Source organism: Cervus canadensis, chromosome 33 (assembly GCF_019320065.1).
Source record: "Cervus canadensis isolate Bull #8, Minnesota chromosome 33, ASM1932006v1, whole genome shotgun sequence".
In the NCBI taxonomy this organism is placed as follows: Eukaryota; Metazoa; Chordata; class Mammalia; order Artiodactyla; family Cervidae; genus Cervus; species Cervus canadensis.
Window position 1 is genome coordinate 5148670 of NC_057418.1, and position 20882 is coordinate 5169551.

Sequence of the window (20882 nt, forward strand, 5' to 3'; positions counted from 1 at the left end):
AAACTAAATTTTACACCAGTTAAGAGAAACACACAGTATTTTTTTAAGACAATATAAACAAACTTAAGATAATTTCACTTACTTTCTGCTCAGGGTTCTCCTGAAACACAAGTCCAAAGTAGTCCTTCTCCAAGAGATTGAGATGTTCACACACTTTGTCAAATAACACTTGCCCCTTAGCACGTTTCTGAGGAAAAAGAATAACATCTTTACTTTTCAAGCACTAAAGGTCCATGAGTGCTATAAATCAAGGACATATCAGATAAAATTACTTAGCATAAATTAATATGAAATATTTTCCAATCCTCTATTAAAATAATACCCGAAAATGATTCATAACTTTTCATTTTAAACTCCCCACTCCCAAAAAAAACATAAATTCCAAAACGAAAGCATGATTAGCCAGACGGCCTAGGCTTTACTGCTACTCCATGTTAATATTTCAAAAACCAAAAAAATTAAAATGCTTAAAGAGTTCACTTATTTGTTTTTAAAGCAGTACAAAAGTATGTCCAAGCTGCCCCCCTCAGTTCCTCAAAGTGGCTCGGGTACACTCTCCCCAGGAAAATCATTAAGCTCCACGTACCCTAACACAAATCATTCCATCACGACTTAAGTGTGATTTTTATTCCAGAGTGTCTGTAGAGTAGAAATTATGTTTTTCAATACAAAGTTACACTTTTTCTGGAAGATCATATGGCATTCACTCCTTAGAACAAATCTTAAAAATAGAAGAGAATGAAGCTGAGACAGTAAATCAGCTGCCTCCAAGGATTTAATCTACTATCAACAGAGATATAAAAGCCTATAACAGCTTCAGAAGAAAAATTCACTGTTTAATCAATGTCAAAACATAAAGTGGTGACTCCAATTAAAAGGCACAGCCCTGGGAACCACCAAGTGCAGAGCTGGGTCAGACACACCCCTCCTTCCCCTGCATGGAGATAAACAACCCCTGGACTGCAAGTGAGACGGGAACAAGCCAGAAGACAGACATGTTCATCCTCGAGACAAATGCCTCACATTATTGAAATGTCTACTAGTTAGTTCATCCAATGTGTGAAAATGAATGCTTGCCACACAGACATCTTTAAAAATGGAGTAAGACATAAAAGACATTTCAATTTCAAATCGGGACGACTCTGATAAGGGTTTTCAGAAGATAAAGTCTTCACGGAAACTTGATTCAAGTGTGTGTTTCTGTCCTCTGCCTGTGGAAGCAGAGGTAAGAAATCCATGCCTGCAACACTTGTGAAGCAGAATCTGCAACCTTGATTATCAAATTTTCATAGTTAGACACTTCTTTTTTAGGAAAAGAATTACATTAAATAGTAGAGGAAAGAGGGAGAAAGCCAGAGAGATTACATGATTTCAACATTACAAGCAGTGTGCTATCCACCTCGCTACAGATTCAAACAATGATAAAGTATACATGAAACAGATAAGTGTTTACACATCCACACATTTAAAGCACACACAGATATAGTGTAATAAGTGGGAGTATTGGGCTCCAGATTCCAAATTCCAAAGTTCGAAATGCCTTTCCACTATTTACAATCTATGTAAATAGATTGTATTTACATAGAGGCAAGACACTTAAGTTCTCTTTGCCTGAATTTGTACATCTATTAAAAGATAATAGAATCTACCATACAGGAGGTGGTTAAGTGCTAAATGACTTATAACATGATGAGAGCTTAGAACAGTGTGTGGACAGTGAGGGCTTATTCAATATTGGCTCTTATTAAAAGTTGGAGAGTTTTAAAACATGAAAAATAACTCAATTCACTTACATGAAATTTAGCATTAATCTTCTAAAATGAAAGTTTCTGAATTTCATTATCTGCAAGCCATTACTAATCTATATAATTAAGACTCTGAGTTTGAAGGTATTTTAATTGACTTTATAAGGAGAAGGTGACTCATATCATGATAGTTACTTTTTTAAATGTGCAGTAAAATCCATTATCTCTTCTTCATAAGTGCCTGGAATAGATATGAGACTTGGCTGCAAACAACAGCGAAAAATATTTTAAGGTAATCAATAATCTAAGATAGAATTCAATTTCTCTGACATTAATTTCAACAATATTGTTCAGTCTCTAGAGAGAAGAAGATTGCCCAGCATAATAGATGCTTGTTGAATCAAATGAAAATACAATAATACAGTGTACTCTATGTGACATACTTATTTTAAATGTAGTGACAGCTACCACTCAGGCTCACAGTGACTGACCATAGTTGTATTGATAATTTCAGTGACTACTTTGTAATTAGGAATTGTTCTTATCTAAGATAGCAAAGGGGGAAAACTGCTGCAGCTCTTGCCACATCCGTCTACTTGTTCATCACACACTAAGTACTTATAAGGAGGGATAAAATAGGTCACAGAAGATTTCACCTACTATAAAGAAGAGATGATCTTATTTAGAAAGACACTAAGAACTCAATGGATGCTTATATAGGCAGTCGGCCTTTAATCAGATATAGGTTCCAAGCAAAGGTGTTACTTCTAGGAAACCTCTGACAGAATGACAACTACTTTCAAATAAGCTAACTACTGAAACGGATTAGCCCTGGAAGATCATGGTGAAATGTGACAGCCTCAAAGGAGATTCATGCTACTTTATTTGGTTGGAATGGTATTTGAAATTAGGGTAAAACGGATAGCTAAGACAACTGACGTCTATAAATACGAACACATACCTCAGTTCAAAGAGAAAAACATGCTCCAACATTGCCTTACCATCAGTTTTTATTAATAAATCATACTTCCGCACTGCTTTCCATTTCAAAGATAGAAACATGCTCTCATGGACAGAATTCCCCTAAAAGGTTCAGAGCAAAGTATCCACACAGCTCGCTGCCGCAGCCTGGCGCTGGTTCGCGGGGCAGCAACGGGAGGCCTTCACACGGGGGTCGGAGTCAGACCCCGTCCCTCCCTTGTTCAGCTTTCCGTAAGCACTTTACTATTATTGGACAAGTCTAACAATGGATGAACCACTTCGTCTCCTTAACTGTAAGATGAGACAGCAGCTCTCTCACAGCTCACTGTGAGGGTCAAATAAACCCAGGAAGATAGTGTATGTTACAGTGCCAAACCAAGCGCCTCACCCAATCACAGCTGAATTCTATTCCCAACTCTTTCACTAGCCCACATCCAACACCAAAATATCTTCTAGATGCTCAGATTGCTTCTCCACAATTCTCTGCTTCCCTTCTCCAGGAAATAGATATTTTAAATGCTCGATAAGATCTTAATTGCACACAAGTATTACTTAAGCTTTCATTCAGCATCTCCACCCTCAAGGAACTTAACTGGTTGGGAAGACGAAAAAGCAACAAAGCCAACAGGCATGTGCTGAAAGATGCAAATGCAAAAGTGCACGGGAGAAGCACCAAGAATGGAATGAGTAAAAGCGGCTGAGAAATATCATAACCTCACCGTGGCTGTGGCATCTGAAATGACTCTTAACGAAATGGAAAATAAATGATTCTCATAGATAAAATCCCAACAAGTACAATCAAAAAGATTAAAGACACATAAGGAAACCAGCTACCATTATTGAGCCTTAGATATGATATCAGTCAGAAATTCAGAGACAGTAGACAATGGAATTATCAAGTACAGAATACAAAATTAGCATTTTTATATATTTAAAGAAATAAGTATTTTAAAATATCAAGGAAAAAGTAACTATCAAAAAGCAGAACTTCTGAAAAGAACCAATTAGAACATTTAGAAATAAAACTAATTAAATTATAATCCAAATGGACATGGGTTGATACAGTTAAAAGGTGTAAAATAGATCTGAAAAAACGACCCAAAATGAAGCACAGACAGATAAAGACTATGAAAGAATTTCAGACCTGTAAGCTAGAAGAGGGGATCTATTCTATACATACCTTCCCAGAATTCTAGATGAAGACAATAAAATAAGAAAGAGGCAATATTAAAAGAGTAATGGCTGATCAATGCTAAAACTCTCAAACTAAGGAAACCCAGTGGATCTCTAGTCAGATAAAATAAAACCCATTAACCTACAATCACTTTATTCCATTAATTATTTATACACATTAACATTCAAAAGATTTTGACATGTTTTTAAGAAAAAAATAGATACTACAAAGTCATCAAGACAAGAGAGGAAGAAACAGGAGCTGGGGAATAAGGAGTAGAGAAAGAAAACATAGAAAACTCAAGAAGTTACTCTTAAAACACCTAAAACTGATCTGCCTTGGAAGCTAATTAAAAAAGGCAAACAAATTAGCATATTTCTTCTAATTTCATAAAGAATGCATACCAAATTATCAGAGACATAGTAAATGACACATATTTACCATACCAAGTTATCACATTTCATAAATATTAATCTATAATCAACCTTGCCTGAGTGTGCTCGGACAGCAACACGACCCAGTGGCTCACCACTTCCTTTTTGCCTTCACGCTGTTCACAACTCACTCCATAAGGAATAATCCTCATTGTTTGGAGGAGAGGAATCAAGATACACTTCATAATACAAGTACATAAAAATGTTGAGGGTGGGATTCCCTGGGGGTCCAGGAACGGTTAGGAACCCACGCTTCCATTGGAGGGGGCAAGGGTTTGATCCCTGGTCTGGGCAACTAAGATCCCGCATGCCACATAGTGTAACCAAAAAAAAAAAAAAAAAACTGTGTGGGGGACATGCAAAGTGAAATTGTTCCTTCTCCCCTCCTAGATTCTGGCATGCACCACCACTCATGTGAATCATCGATCTCAACAATATGCTAGTCAGAGCATCACTACCAGAGCAGAATGGGACATGGATTTGAACACCAGCCCTACCTCTTAATCACTGTGCAACCTCAGGCATGTCTTGAGTCACCTTATGACGGTGATCAAAAAGTTAAATGTAACAAAGTACTTAATAAAATATTTGGCACATTATGTGAATGCATTAAAAGGCAGCTGAGAGCACAGAAACTTTCTGAACTATTCTAAAATAATAACTGACTTTAAATATCATTATAAAGAGCTTTCAGTTACTACACTCAATCTCATTTCACAATGAGAAAACTGAGGTTATAGAGAGTTTAACTGATCTAACTTTTTCAGTCTGATTTCCTGAATTCCTCTTAAAGAACTGAATTCTTATTTGCGATGTCCATAAACATTAGTACTCTACATTTGTATCCAGGAAGGCAATTTTCTCATATTATCATTGTTTTGATTTTTCTATAAACAACTTGAATTGTGGTGCGTGAAGGGACTACAAACACATTTTTCAACCCAGCAGAATACACAGATATTTTGCTTTACAATGTGCATTAAGATACTAGTATATGTGGCTGGTTCATTAGTTGTAGTAACTATGGGCAGGTGCTGCTAGTCCCACATAAAAAGGTCAGTTAACTTGCCAAGGCAAGCTCGTAATTTCTTTTCTACCTTAATTTCCAAATGTTAAAACCCTACCTCTAAGACACATCTCCAAATTCCCCTCCATGAAGCCTATTTCAATCTTCTAATACTTATCCTTCTCCATCAAGTACTTTATTTCACATCTATGGTACTTACTCTTAAGTTCTACTTCTTTTGATACTTATTACTTCTGCAGACCGGGTTCTTTAAGCAACAGCGTGTCTCACTCCAGTGTCTCCAACAGTAGGGCTGCCTTGAGTAACTCAGCTCACTTGTAGGCCAAAAGATACGCTGGGGGCAATGGCTTGGCACTTAAGCTGGCAGAGTTGAGTCTAGAATCAGGTCTTCTGGCTCTCAGTCTTACGCAAGCTCCCGGCTCTAGAGCTCATGGACTACCAACCCATAGATATTCAAGGAACTAAGCCAGACTCACACTGCCAACTAGATTCTAGGAGAACAGCCACAGACCTACATTTTATTTTCACAGTTCTACATTGTACTTAAGACTCTTCCTTAGTAATTAGAGCACTTCCAAATACTTCTCAGGAACTAAAGGAATGACGTCAGCAGAAAAACCAACATGCTCCTTTCTCTTAAGAGCCAGCCATGCACCACCTTTAACCAAAAGGAGACAGTGGGGTTTTGCAGTCTTTACACATTCCTTCCCTAGGACATCAGTCGCTGTTATTTCTTCTTGCTATCTGAAGCGTGCTTTTGCTTTATATCTCTCCTTAGACTAGAATCTTTATAGAGTACAAACTGTGTTCATCTCTATTCTGATAATGTAGCACCAGTTACTTAAACAAGTAAAGCCATACAACAGTTAATCGACTTGCCAAGTACACTTCAAAAAGAAAGCTTACTTCCTATATTAAATGCCAGCAAGCTTTACAATCAACTTTCCCCCCATTTACCTCTCCTTAACTCCAAGAATATCATTGAACAGAAGTATAAAATCAATGGCTTGAGAATTTAAACTAAAAAAAAATAAAAATAAAAACAGTCCTTTGGTCTATATCCCAGGTATCAAGATTTTTTTTTTTCTTTAAAAGAGGACATAACCCATGAGAGACGTCCAAAAGACAGAGACAAAGCAAGACAATTTAGGTAGGCTTAAAATATGTATTCTTCAAAGATTAGAAGACTAGCTTTGGGGAACTTCCTTTGGGAGGGGTTGGGAAGGCTCAGCAATCCACAACAAGCCCAGCTGAAGAAAGGCAGGCTGGAATCTGAGACGCGGAGTCCCCGTGCCTGTGCTGTTATTTGTGGCATTTGCTATTGAGGCCAAAACATGACATTTCTGGAGGCCTCTTGACTTGGAGGAATTTGCGCAACTGCTTACCCGGCAGATTGCAGTTGATGCCGCACACCAGTGGCGTTTTATAAAACACCATCACTGTCTCCGTGTGGGCCCTCCACACTGCAGTTATTGTGCACCCAGGAGACAGTGCTGGGAAGTATACAATGCAATCCATACAACACAGCCTTGAGCTATGTATTTTGCGCTAGCTCAAATCTACACTGTGCAAGTATAAAAGGCCAGGGAAAGAAAGGTATACACAGACCAAACACAACAACTGAGACATTGTCATGGGGTGGAGGAAATCAAAGAGAACCATACAGAAGGGGAAAGGCGTGTCTTCAATAGTTGCAGGCCATCATTTTATCGGGTCGTTCTTTTCCTACCCATCTGAATGACACACCTCAGTCCCAAAGTTCATTCAAATCCTGGAAAAAAGGAAGAAATCACATCCAACAATTGTGTGCGTGTATGAAAAATGTAATTCCAGAGTAAATATCATCATAATAAAGGAAGATTTTTAAGTTCCGTTCATTCCCCTTATCATTAAACTTGAAAACGTTTTTCTGACTGCTCAAAAAATAATATGTATTATAGGTATTTTATATATAATAAAATAAATCTTTTATAAAACCTTCACATATGATAGGTTTCTTATAAGACACTACAGAGAATAAGAAGAAAAAAGAATCCGCCTGCAATGAGGGAGACCTGCGTTCGATCCCTGGGTTAGGAAGATCCCTTGGAGAAGGGAAAAGCTACCCACTCCAGTATTCTGGCCTGGAGTCCATGGGGTCGCAAAGAATCAGACACAATTGAGCACCTTTCACTTTCCCTATACAGTATTCCTTCAAGTGTGTGCGTGCTCAGTAGCATCCAACTCTCTGCGACCCCATTGACGGTAGCCCACCAGGTTCCTCTGTCCATGAGGTTCTCCAGGCCAGAATACTGGAGTGGGTTGCCATTTCCTCCTCCAGGAGATCTTCCCAACCCAGGGATCAAACCCACATCTCCTGCATTGGTAGACAGATTCTTTACCACTGAGCCACCTGGAAAGCCCGCAATTCCTTCAAGAGCAGCCTCCAAGGGAGGAGGGAGGAAAAGTGAAAAATCCTCTCATAGTTCATTACGAAATCTTTCTTTCCATTCCCTAGGATTCTTGAACATGGGAAATTCTGCAGTGCTGTTGACATGAATGACATAAAACACTATTCAGTGTAGTTCTAGGAACTAGAAATAAAAATTAAAAGGCTACTACAAAACAAAACATATGCTAGGCCAGAACAAACTGAAAAATATGCTCAAGTAACTGTATCCTACAATAATATTAAAGGAAATCCTAGTGTAGTTGGAAGCAGCATACAGGCTCATCTTTAATAAAATCACATGCATGCCTTAATTAACTCCTCAAGAACAGAGGAGCTTGCCTTTCTCCTATGTTATAAAGCCCTATTTCATGATTCAGTGATTCCAAGTCTACCCAAGTCTACATGCAGTACTGACATGAAATGCTTCTCTACTCCCATCTGTTGGGTTTTGAAATGTTTCATAATTCTTAACAGAGCACACAAATCATCTGATGAGCAATCAGATAAGTTTAGATGGCAAATAAGATAGAAAAATGTTTCACCTTTATGGTACATGGAAAATGGCAAATAAATGCTAACTTTTAGTTTTAATAAATGAAACAAACTTTTAATCTTTTGTCCACAGCCACACATCCTTTATTTCTAATCAACTAATTCAGCTACAGAAGAGGAATAACTGTGAGGGGTCAGAAACATGGAGATTCAGCAAGGAAGTTAAGGAGTGTCAGAGCATGCCTTCCCAAAAGTCCACCTCGAATACAACCTTCTACCTCCCTCACAAACTGCTTTCATTTTTCACTTCCCTTGGCTTCATGAGTGAAATCCGACCACTTATGAAGCTTTAGCATGAACAGGTTTCTGTTAAAAGGCTAATGTCTCCTAGAAGGCAATATAAGCAATCATCCACACACTGGAATCATTCACTCAGGCTGCTAATTCTCTCTTTACTTAGCTGAGAGATCTACTAACATTTGGGATTAGAAGAATTTTGATTCTGAATAGAGAAACAGTAGGCAGGTAACAGCACACTTTTGTATTATAATACTACAAAAAAGTAACAGAATATCATCATGGAGCTAGCAACAAGAAAATCTAGGCAGTAAAAAGCACTAAGAAATAGAAAAAAAATATGGGGAAAAAAAGGGACTTTAAATTTTGGCCTAAATTAGAAAAATGAGGTAGAAATTCTGTCCTTATCCACCTGTTCTGAGATTTAGCACCCAGAACTCAGTTCAGAAACTTATATGTATACTTTTATAAATCAACTTGGAAGTCTAATCATTTGTACATTACTTCTGTGGGAAAACATACACTTCAGATAAATAATTTTCTGAAATATGATGTACATATAGAACCTGTTCATAAGCTGGAAATGTCCTTTATAATACTTCTCTGCTCATATGTATTCACATATTCAGATGGTCAACTCAAAGCCCTCCTATCTTACTTCTGCCCTAAAATGCAGTTGTGTGTGACATGTGACATCTGCTTGAAATTCAGAATCTTTTCCAACAGAAACAATATTTTTACATGGTCAGTGGGTTTCCGGTCAATCATTCCCTATCTTCAACTGCCATCCCCACCCCTGTGAGGTCTGTAACACGTCCAACTGTAAATACTACAGTCCATCATAACTTTTCTAGGAGAATCTGGAGTTAGTTTAACATTTCCTAGGAAATCTTAAGTAAAAACACCATGTGATTGATGAAATAATCTAATTGCAGGAGACTCGGGAATAAAATGTCTAAAATGTCAGTGGAAGAAAGGGCAGGTGGATTGGTGCACGTATGTGTATCCAGCAAATCTACGGATCCAATCAGGCTTCCTGAAGGGGGAAGAACAGGTATAACTAAAAGTGAGAAGTAAGCAGTATCACTAGGAAGAAGGGTATCTGGCTTGAAAGCACAGTTACTCTTGGCCTGCGGACAGACGTATTCACCCTCCATGGTGGATCAAGCTACAGGAGGCTGAAGACGCCTGTTGTTATAATACTTACTCTGCACTGCATGCTCATAAAGATCTCTTTAAGATGTAGCATCTGAAATCACCTCGTGACTTTCTTATTATGAAGGAAATAAATCTAAATGTTTATTTTTCCTAGCAGTTATCTCTCACAGTAAATTCATTTCCAGGCATTCTTATGTCTACATTTATGGGACTGGTCAACAAAGGCAGTTTTCCTCTGCCTGACTGTCGCAGGCACAGTGAATGAAGAGTTAAAGTGTATCCTACTGCCGAGCATCAGATCCTACACAGTGAAATGCTCCCAAGTCCATTCTTGTTGAAGAACGCCCCCCACATCCAACATTGTCACCAATGTCCAGAAATGTTTGATGAACAAAGCCACAAACTCTATATAAGTACCTAATGACCCAAACCAAGTGAATAAAAACTAAATCATACCTATCAACTGTCAAAAAATAATGTATTTTAAGAGGAATAGCATTTCCATTCTTCTACTTTGACCCACCTCTGCTCTGCCCAATTACAAATATACACACAATAAAATGGACACCTGCAGGAGGAAACGAGGAGGAAAAAAAATGAAGACTAACAAAAAACACCTGCACGAAAACAACAAACAGGATCAAAACAGATGCCACTAAAGCTGCTACAACTGATTCAAAGTCTTTTTATAATGAGATATCCAGAAAACTTCCTGGCAACTTTGATGTGTGCTATTCTAAGGGGAAGAGCTCACTTCACTTTATCCTGGTGATAAAACAGGCTCATTGTTCAGATTTTCCTAAGTAGAAAATGGACTTCTAATTAGAGACAGTACACTGAAATGCACACTTAGCTCTGCTCCCTATGGAAGCTATTCTAAAATGATGTGTTGTGTGCACACGCACATATTCTTCCCCTCTCCCCCGACAATGGAAAGGAGAAAGAGAATGGGATTAATGCCAACAAAATTTTGGAAAGTAGACTGGAAAAGGGTAAGCAATAGTGTCCATCCAATTTTGGGTTTTTTTTTTATGTTTTCTTTGCAACCTCTCCTATGGGTGGAAGCCCACCTCTTCTTAATATTTGGCAGAAGTGAAGAGATTAAACCATTTGAACACCAACGGTATTCGGGTTCTGCAAGATGAGAGAACCAGTGAAAGCCAATCCAGAGAGCCCAGGCCAAAAATGAGAACACTGGCCAGGCAAAGCATGGCTTGTCCTTAACAAAGTTTAATTTTATTATGTTTTCTTGACATAGAAGGAAGTAGGCATTTAAGACTTTTCCTGTAACCCCAAATTTCTGCTTGGATTTTATTATTTAACCATTCTCAAGTGAGAAAAGGTATTAGGCTAGGTATTGTTGAGTTTTCCTAAATATTATTGTTGTTTAGTCACTAAGTCATGTCTGACTCTTCTGCGATCCCATGGACGGTAGCCCACCAGGCTCCTCTGTCCAAGGGATTTCTCAGGCAAGAATACTGGAGGGTGATGCCATTTCCTTCTCCAGGGGATCTTCCCAACGCAGGGACTGAACCCGCAACCCTGCATGGGCAGGCGGGATCTTTACCACCGAGCCACCAGGGAAGCCCTTCCTAAATAATGATGTCATTGTTCAGTCATAAGCCGTGTCCGACTCTTCGCGACCCCGTGGAGTATTGCACACCAGGTCTCCCGTTCTTCACTATCTTTCGGAGTTTGCTCAAACTCATGTCCACTGAATCAGAGATGCTATCCGACAGTCTCATTCTCTGTCACCCCCTTCTCCTCCTACCCTAAAGACTGGGTTGGCCAAAAAGTTCTGTTAACTTTAAGTTAACAATACCTCATTCTTCAAAGTTAAGAGTCTTTCTCCTTGATGTAAGATTTTCTTACCAACTCCAGCCCATAATAACTTGGCACTTCTGCACTTGTATTTATCTAAACCAAAAACAGTACTTAAATCAACCTTGTATGTATTTTTATTTCACATGAAAAGTTTATCTCTGAAAGTAAAACCTACAAGCAATGTAAGAGGACAAATTATACTTCATACTTATCATCTTCCCAGACAAGAAAACAATCAATATTGGGGGACAAAAATTACTTCTAAACTCACAATATGTATTTAAATGAATACTACTCAAGACCAAATTCATAAACACTGTGGAAATATGACACCCTTAACTTTCTATTTTTCTTAGAAATTACATATCATCACTAATGGAGGTCCCTGGAGGAGGAAATGGCAACCCACGTCAGTATTCTTGCTGGGATAATCCCATGGAGAGAGGAGCCTGGCGGGCTACCATCCACGGCATCGCAAATAGTCAGACATAACTAAACAACTGAGCATACACAACGGAGGTCAGTAACCAATCAGTAAATAACTTTTAAGAAGTAAAAGCTTTAAATTCTTTTTGTCCAGCTTTTCCTATTATTCACTTTGAATAGGTAACTTAGCATAAATCTGTGAAAACTATAACCTCTTAAAAAACAACAGTGACTAAAACTGTTAAGATTATAGAAACAGGCTGGCCAGAGAAGCACACCACATTTCTCTAAGTATTATTTTAAGAAACTGCCAAGTACCGTTCGCATTCGAACTTATTTCAAAAAGTGTAAGCAGCAAACTTCTGTAGGCTAGCAGATTCTCTGTAAACTATTTGCCTAGAATGAATTCTGACATTTGATTTCAGACAGGCTTTCTGTGCTATAGAAGAAAAAAAAAAACGCTTACTAGAGCATTCCTATTTGACTCACTTTAAATTGCTGCTGACAGAAATATGAAAAGAGATCAATAGATATAACAAGCAGATCCTGGTAAGACTTAGATTAAGTTTCCTTCCTATGTTAATAACTAGATGGTGCACAAACTCAGACAACTTCAAAACAGGTTAAAATGCCAGAATCCACAAATATCACACACAGTTATGAAAAGTAGTTCAGCTGGTAGTTTTGAGGCTGTCTCTCCAGTTTAAAAAAAAAAGAAGAAGAAGATTCTTAATCATAACTGTTCTAACAGAGTTTATGTAAAACTCTGCTACAGAATATAACAAATATAAAAATGGCAATCTGACAGATCATCTATCAGTACTTTAATCATTTAGCCACCTTGCCTGAAGAAACTGCTTTTCTGACTAATCCTGTAGCTTTGTATAGGCCACATTTTATTTTGTTATATTGCCTTTAATCCCTTTAAGATCCAAATGCTAGCATACTATATTGTGTGTGTGTGTGTGCGCTGAGTCACTCAGTTCTGACTGTGGCCCACCAGGCTCCTCTTTCCATGGAATCTTCCAGATAAGAATGGAAGAGTGGGCTGCCATTTTCTACCCCAGGGGATCTTCCTGACCCAGGGACTGAACCCATGTCTCCAGCTTGGCAGATGGATTCTTTACCACTGAGTCACCTGGGAAGCCAAACGTACTATACTGCAGTGCTGTAAATAGCGATGATAAATTCTGCGCATGTTTCCACTCAGTCACCGAGTCGTGATCCTGCTATGGAAAGGATGGATGGAAAGAACAGCCTCAGCTCGAGCTTCTGTGAAATAAATTAAATGCTCACGGGTAAAGGCCAGATTCTCAAATCTCTGTTCCCCCATTCAAGCTCCTGCACTCAATCTCCATCGAAATCTTAGTGGGAGTGGGAATAGGAAGATAGGATCAAGGAGGAGAATATTTGGCAAAATTTCCTAATGGCTGAGAAATAAAAACTCTGTCAGAAACATCTTTAATTTGCTCAGGAAAACACTGGAAAAGAGATTGGAAATAAGAGAGTAATGAAAACAGGGATTCTGAATAGAATAGGTTTAACCAAAGATACTTTGTTTTTTGTTGAATGAGAAATAAAATTATGCCTCATTTGATGAACTCTGATAAGGAGTTAACATTTTTTAATGCCTACTTTCCTGAAAGATCGAGAAAATGTATCTGAACAGATTTTAAAGTACAAAACTTATTCTGAAAATGATTTTCCCCACCATTTCAGAGGTTATTCAACCTTCAAATAATTGTCATTCCAAAACAGGAAAAACAAAAACATTTCAATGATCTGCTGCCCAGTCTACTACCACCCTGAGGTGAAAGGAAGAACTTATTAAGTAGTAAATTGCCTGTGAGTCAGCTTGCCTGGCAGCAGGTGTCAGAAGGAGACAGAAGTGGATGCTGCCTTCAGAATTACATCAGGATGGTTACTCGTGAGCCGGGAGCTTCAAGTGTCAAGTTTAATGCTTTCAAAAACCACGGACACAAGAGCAAAAAAGGCAATCCCCTGATTGTGAAACCACAGTGGGGAAGACAAAAGAGAGGGCATGTGGTTGAATTCTTGACTACAGAGAAATTAAACCATAACATTTTTTTAGTTTGCGCAAGAGAAAAGAGGAACATTAGAGAAAAAGAGGCAGGGAGTAAGATGTTAACTTTACTCTCCTCCTCAAGTTCAGGCTATACCCAGCCAGCCAGCCATCTGACCTACAGCAGTTCAGATTCACAGGAAAGACTCGGGAGTCTGCATTCCCTCTAGGGCCAAGACCACTCCTTATCCACTTTGGCATCGCTCTCACGCCCAGACAGTTCATAGCCTTTATAGAAATTTGATAAATCATTTTCATTTATTTAAGCCCATGAAGTGTTTCTACAAGAAGTTAGCCTACTGTTTCTAAGCACTTAAAAAGCAGTGCAGCTGTGGATAGAAGAAGAAATATGAGAGGGTGGAGGATTATACACACACACAACAGTGATCTTTCTTTTCTAACTGGAGAGGATGGAGAAAAGAACTGGGAACAAGCAGACACAATCCTTTAGCTTAGATAAGAAGGATAAAAACTTTAAACAGTACAGGAAAGCAGAGAGAAATCAACAATTAATATTTTATGAGTAGTGCTAGAGGCGAAGTCCTGTGTTAATGCCCTACAGGGAGAGAAAAGAAATTCCTTTTCTCAAGGAATTAACAATCCAGGTAAAGAAACAACACAGCAATGAAAAGAAATCAAGAAGTAACATAAAGAGTTTAACTGATGTTCAGCACAACAATACAAGAGACTCTTTCACAAGGCGGCACGTGAGTAATTGCCCAATTATTGGTGCAATCAAGTTCAGAGGAAGAAAAAACATCCAGAAAGCTGGATTTAAGCTAGACATTAAAAGACAGGGAAGACGCGTGTGGATGGGGAAGTCAAAATGGCAGAGATGATCTGGGTCAGAAACCAGAAGAAAGGACAGACAATTCAGTGCCTGATTAGAAGACCAAACTGGCTGGAAGAGGAAAGCACAGAAAATCTGTAGCAACATATCAAAAGACAGTCTGCGGGCATAACAGTGCCCTGAAGCCCAGCTAATGAGCCTGCTCTGCTCCTGTGAACCCCTTGTGTCCTTCAAGCTGGACCAAAGCATTTAACTACTCTCATGACATGGAAGCCTTTTCCCATTTACTAAATAAAAATTATTAGATAGAATCTTGCCTTAAATTCCTTCTTTCAGCTAAAGGGATAAATGGACAGCTAGCCACAGACATTCCATCTGGACCTATGTCACTGGAATTTCAAATCGCATACAATATATGCCAACTAAATTGTTCACAGTTCTATTTAAGTCATATTTAAATCCAATATTATTTTATAGGAGTTTAGAGAGGGACACAACTTCCAGATGCTCGCCAAGGATACAGATAGTTAAAACTATTTAACTAGTAAACCTAATAAGGGTCAGTTACAGAAATCTGAAAGAACAGCCTTGGAGGATGACAGCAGACATAAACAATCAAGTACATAAATAAAACACTCAAAAGCAATGATATCAAATTGCATTTCTGAGGCCAGTACTCTACATAGGAAAGGCAAGAAGACCTTGACACCATTCTACTGCCTGATAAATAGTTTTTATCAACAGAACACTGACGAAGAGCGCCTACATTCTGATAGCTTTATTCACAGTGCTGAGAAAAAATGGCACTGACATTCCTATGTGGGCAAGAACAATGCCCTCAATTCTCAGACAAAATCAACACGTGGGAACGACTTTCAGATGCCAGAGGAAAATGTGAGCAACTCAAACTCAGAATGCATATTCACTCATGCTTCCCAAGTCTTACAGGAACTTCCACATTTATTTTCAGACTTTATATACACACACACACACACACACACAGACTTATCAGCTGTAGTAAAGCCAGTTCAATCCCAGAAATAGAGGAAACAAATATTTTCATTCTTAATCTGCAATCTGAGAAGAAAAAAGAGGAAGTGACTTCTCCAAGACATCCAAAGAGCCAAAAGAAAAGTAAGCACAGATCTCCTGATTCTATACCCATAGCTCCAACTAAATCTTACTGTATTTTTCCTTAGAGGAAAAAGCCCTGCTGTTTTAACACATCAAGTATGTAAATGACTTCAGTGGCAATATCACAAGAGTCCTTCTATAGGGGTGTCTCTGGAACCAGCATGCAGAGTATAGGAAACACCCCAAAATTCTTACAATTTATTCTGATAACAAACGAGTTTCTCATATACCATTATATCTATCAGTGAGATAAAAACAGACATATCAGAGAATAGAAGTTATAAATTTTCTTCATGAAAAAATCATAATCTTCAATGAAAAGATTTTTCTCAAAAAGTATTTGAGATAGCTTATTATCAAGATGATAAACTAGTATAAAATGTAAATTGTAATTTTTACTAACTTTAATTAAAAAAATACTTCACACAAAAATCTGGAACAAATGCACAGACTCAGCCTTGCGTCAAAATTAATGCATGGTTTGGGCTGCAGCAATAACATTAACTGAAATCAAGCCATTTCCATATTGTTTTGTACTTAAGTAAAATCGTTCTCCAAAAATGCACCATTATCCAATACATGCTCCAAATATTGTGTGTGAAGCATTTTTTTTTTTTCACTCAGTATTAACACACACTCTCTTTCTTCAAAAGAATGCAGACTTCAGAGATAACAATGTTTGAAAACGATTCTGCCATGGCTCCCTGGGTCGTCTTCACTTTCTGGAGGTTCAAGAATACATGCAGATGGCCCACAGGAAAAAGAATACAGAAGTAGTGAACCAAGAAAGAAGGGGGCGGGGGGATTAAAAAAAAAAAAACGCTATGTGGAGATCTCTGTATTTTAAGCAAATAATCTCAAGCAGAGATGATATTAAGACACCAAACAAAAATATCCCCAAGAACTACGTTTCTTGCTTTTAAAAATTATTCAGTTAATACAGTCACACTGACATTAAATGATATAACAGTGCTGCTTTCCTTAACCAAAGGTACTGACAGATACAAAAACAGGAAACTGTCTAACTTTCCCAGTGTTCTAATCACGTTGATTAAATTGTATCTATAAAGACTACTGGTGTACATCATAACCAATGCAGTGGATAAAAAAGTCTCCCTTAAATTACTACAGTCATATTCTAAAATTAAGTAGCATTCTTAATTTTGCTAGGTCTTATATACTAACAACTGTAAACCTCTGGTCCATTTCTTCTCAGCCCCTTTCACTCTACTGATCAGTTTAAATCCTCTTATCCTGACATTTGTGGCCTTGTAGAACCTCATCCTCCTCTACAAGGTCCTTATAAGTTAGGCTGTTCCAACTCAAGACTTTCTGAGCAGGCCATGCTTTCCTCTACTGCTGCAGGTGCCCTAAGTGAGGACATTTAGGCCATCTTCAGTGGGTGGGCTATAATCTGAAATTCTAGTTGAAACTTAGATACATGTCCATACAGAAAAAAAAGCAAGCAATAACTATAGGCATCTAAAAGCCATGAAAGACATAATTGTCATCTTTAATGACAGTAAACAACTGGAAACAAATCTAATCTCCCCGGGCCAAATAAAGTAAAAGTATTTATTTCCCACAATGTGTTCATTTCCTTAAGTACTTTGGAGTTCATTAATCGTTGCAGTTTCCCACAGCACACTTCCCCCCAGGCAGTCCTCAGACGCCAATTTCCGGCAGAGAGCTACAGAAGCCGAGGGGAGCAGCACCAGCACATCGCCGATCCTCTGAGGTCAGTGCTGGGACCCTGGACGAGCGCTCCAACCACGTGACAGCTGCCGTCCAGCTCTGCTCTGAAGCGGAAGTGACTGCAGTGGGATTCAGGATCAGACACAGTCTAAGGATGCTGCGAACTCAAAGAACCAAGATAGGGAAGAGAACTGGATAAAACAGAAACTCATCCAAAGAGGGAATACCACGTATCATGTGGGCATCGTTACAACTACTGCCGTGACAGTGATGAACTACACAGCCTCTGGTCACATATAAACGTGCTGCCTAGGATCCCAGTGAACTGCTGGTACATAAAATCTGCTGTGGGGTCACCTCACTGAAGTCTATTCAAATTCCATTTGCTTTGTACTTGACCGAAAAAAAAGTTTACTCAACATTTTATATGCTGTAAGATTATTTCAGATTTATATATTGTCCTCAAAAGCTCATTCTTATGATGGTATATTTACTAATTAGTTATTAGCTGAAAAGACAATCTGCAAATTAATATAGTCATTGACATAAAGACTCCTCTACTTCTCTAATCAATTAAGCAGACCCATAATGGGATGAGAAAATATTAGGAACTGAATGACAATTAAAAGTACAGTATTTTAAAACTTGTGCACCCAACAAGAGATACCTGAAGGGAATATTAGAGCCCTGAAAACATACATTTTTTTGGTCAAATACTCAATTCAAGAAATTGGGGAATTTCTTGAAACAGAATAATTCCAAGGGAAAAAACAAACAATAAAATTTACAAAACAGAAAAGAAACAAACAAAACCAAGCTGTTTCTTTGAAAGAAAAGATTTAAATAGTTAACTCTATATCAAAAATAATCAAGAAAATGCAAATAACACAAGAAATTAGAAAGAAATCAAAACCAAAAATACAAGATAAGAACACTACGAACAACCTCATAGGTTTGTCAAGTTACATGAAATGGGCAGTTTCCACTAAAAATATGAATTACTACAACTGATTAAACCAGAAATAGACTATTAGAAAATCAAATCAATGATTTAATAAAACAAACAAAAAAAAAACCTCCCAATTCCATTTTTCTCACAAAAAGGTCACCAGCCCATGACAGTTTTAAAGGCAAGTTCTACCAGATCTCCAAAGAACGGTTAAATCCCTAACTTATCAAAACATTTTTTAGAGAATATCAAAGGCAAGCAGCTCTAAAAGCTAGTACATAATCCAGATAACAAAATCTGATGAAGAAAATTTGATAAAAGAAAGTTAAAAAAAATATGCAAAAACCACAGGTTAAAAATACAAAATCAATGCCAAATGATCACAAGTATCTATGTTAAGAATTCAACGATAGCTTCATATTACAAAACATTAATATAAATTATATTAACAGATAAAAAAAAAAAAAAGATCCTCTCAGTTGATGCAGAAAATACATTAGAAAAGATTGACTACCTAGTCATGTCTTTTACCATCTAGTCACAAAACTTTCTAGTTTAATCTTAGAAACTAAGAAAAGAATATCCTGAATATGATAAAGAATGTCTTTTTTTTTTTTTTAAATCCTACAGCAATCCTAGAAAACTACACTTACAAAAAGATGCTCAGCCTCTTCAGTAAATTGTAGGATTATTTCCACGTTTTCAATTATTTACCAAGCTCTTCCTGTGATGGGCTCAGGCTTGCCCACCTATTAACCACAGGACTTGCTTGGCCAATGAGATATATAAGTAGCATATCTTATATCTATATATAAAGATATAATACTTCCAGGCAGAAGATTCAAGGACCACAGTGTGGTTCCACTGTGTTTTCTTTCCGTCTATCGTAGAGGATACACATTTAGTCTTGATTCAAAAATCAAGAAGACATGGAGCAGAGCCCACTCCCATCAAGGGCATGTAACATGAGCAAGGAATAAACCACTGTCATTATGCATCCAGAAGACCGGGAGGCTGATATTATGGTATAACCTAGCAAAAGTTGACAATAATCAAGTAAGTGCTAACTAAAATTTTGAGATATTTCATACCATTATGATAGGTTGAAACTAATCTAATAACAAAAAGTGATGATGACAATGTGGAAAAATCAAACAGCTGGTTGCAGCTTGAAATTTAAATTGGTACAACCACTTTGCCAAATCTAGGGAAACTGAAGAAGTAAAACTACATCTTATCAATTCTACCCTGAGGTGTTCTTCCCTGAATAAACTCTTACACAAATAAACAAGGAAACACATACAATAATGTTCACTGAAGCACTGATTGCTGAGCTATATAGAAGCGATAGTGCCCCAGCAGGGGATTGGATAAACTTGGTTAGTCATTCAAAAGAAGACTATATAGCAGCCGAAATGAATAAAGTAGATTTACACATGATATAACAACAAATGCATAGTAACAAAGAGATGGGAATGAGACACTTTAGCAACATCTTTAATGTTTTATTTATTTTTAAAACATCTAAAACACATGGCTGAATGATGAATCTGGTTAAAATTTTTATGGTGAATATACAACTATTATTACTACATTTCTGTATTTTTAAATATATCATGACTTTTTAAAAAAACAGAGAAGAAAAATAGATTTAAACCATAAAGCACATTCGTCAATCACAAGGTTTGGTGATATAAAGCACTTCAGAGATGACAGGGGCCTTCTAGATTATCTAAGTAATATTATATTCTAAAGATGAAGTCAATTTCTGGGCCTCAGTTTGACACACAGAGACTGAGTAAATAATGCAAGGTCACAAAACAAGTTATGAACAAGTTCATTCTTAAAATCTAAACTTCCTAACTTCTAGGACAGGTAGGAAAAACGAGGGACATGTGACCAAACAGTGCAACTGAGTCAAGCTCAGAACACCATTCTTCTGTTTCACTGTCCCCACCTCTACTCCTGAGACATACCGCATTATTCTGTGCGAGCTCCAAGGGTTTTTAATCATCTGCTGCTACTCCTTTTCTCAAAACAGCTAAAATATGAGAACAACTGTAACTGAATGAGTAAAATAAGTTCTACCCAACTAATGCAAAGGTGAGTAAGGACTATGAAGCGCTGATAAGAGTTCAGTGGTCAGGTTCAAGACCTTCACAGTCAAAGGTCTAGACTCCTGATTCAACCACTAACTAGCTATGAAATTTGGGGCAAGTTACTTAACCTCTTTAAAGCCTTG

General features: G+C 37.7%; 1 protein-coding gene across 13 annotated transcripts in view; it reads right to left on the reverse strand.

Annotated features, from left to right (window-relative positions):
• EPB41L2 (erythrocyte membrane protein band 4.1 like 2) overlaps window positions 1-20882 on the reverse strand; it is a 205242-nt gene that overhangs the window by 81620 nt on the left and 102740 nt on the right. For all 13 annotated transcript variants that reach the window (XM_043456961.1, XM_043456960.1, XM_043456958.1 and 10 more), the window contains one exon: window positions 83-187. In XM_043456961.1, the coding sequence (XP_043312896.1) occupies window positions 83-187 (105 nt within the window). The remainder of the gene's footprint in view (window positions 1-82; window positions 188-20882) is intronic.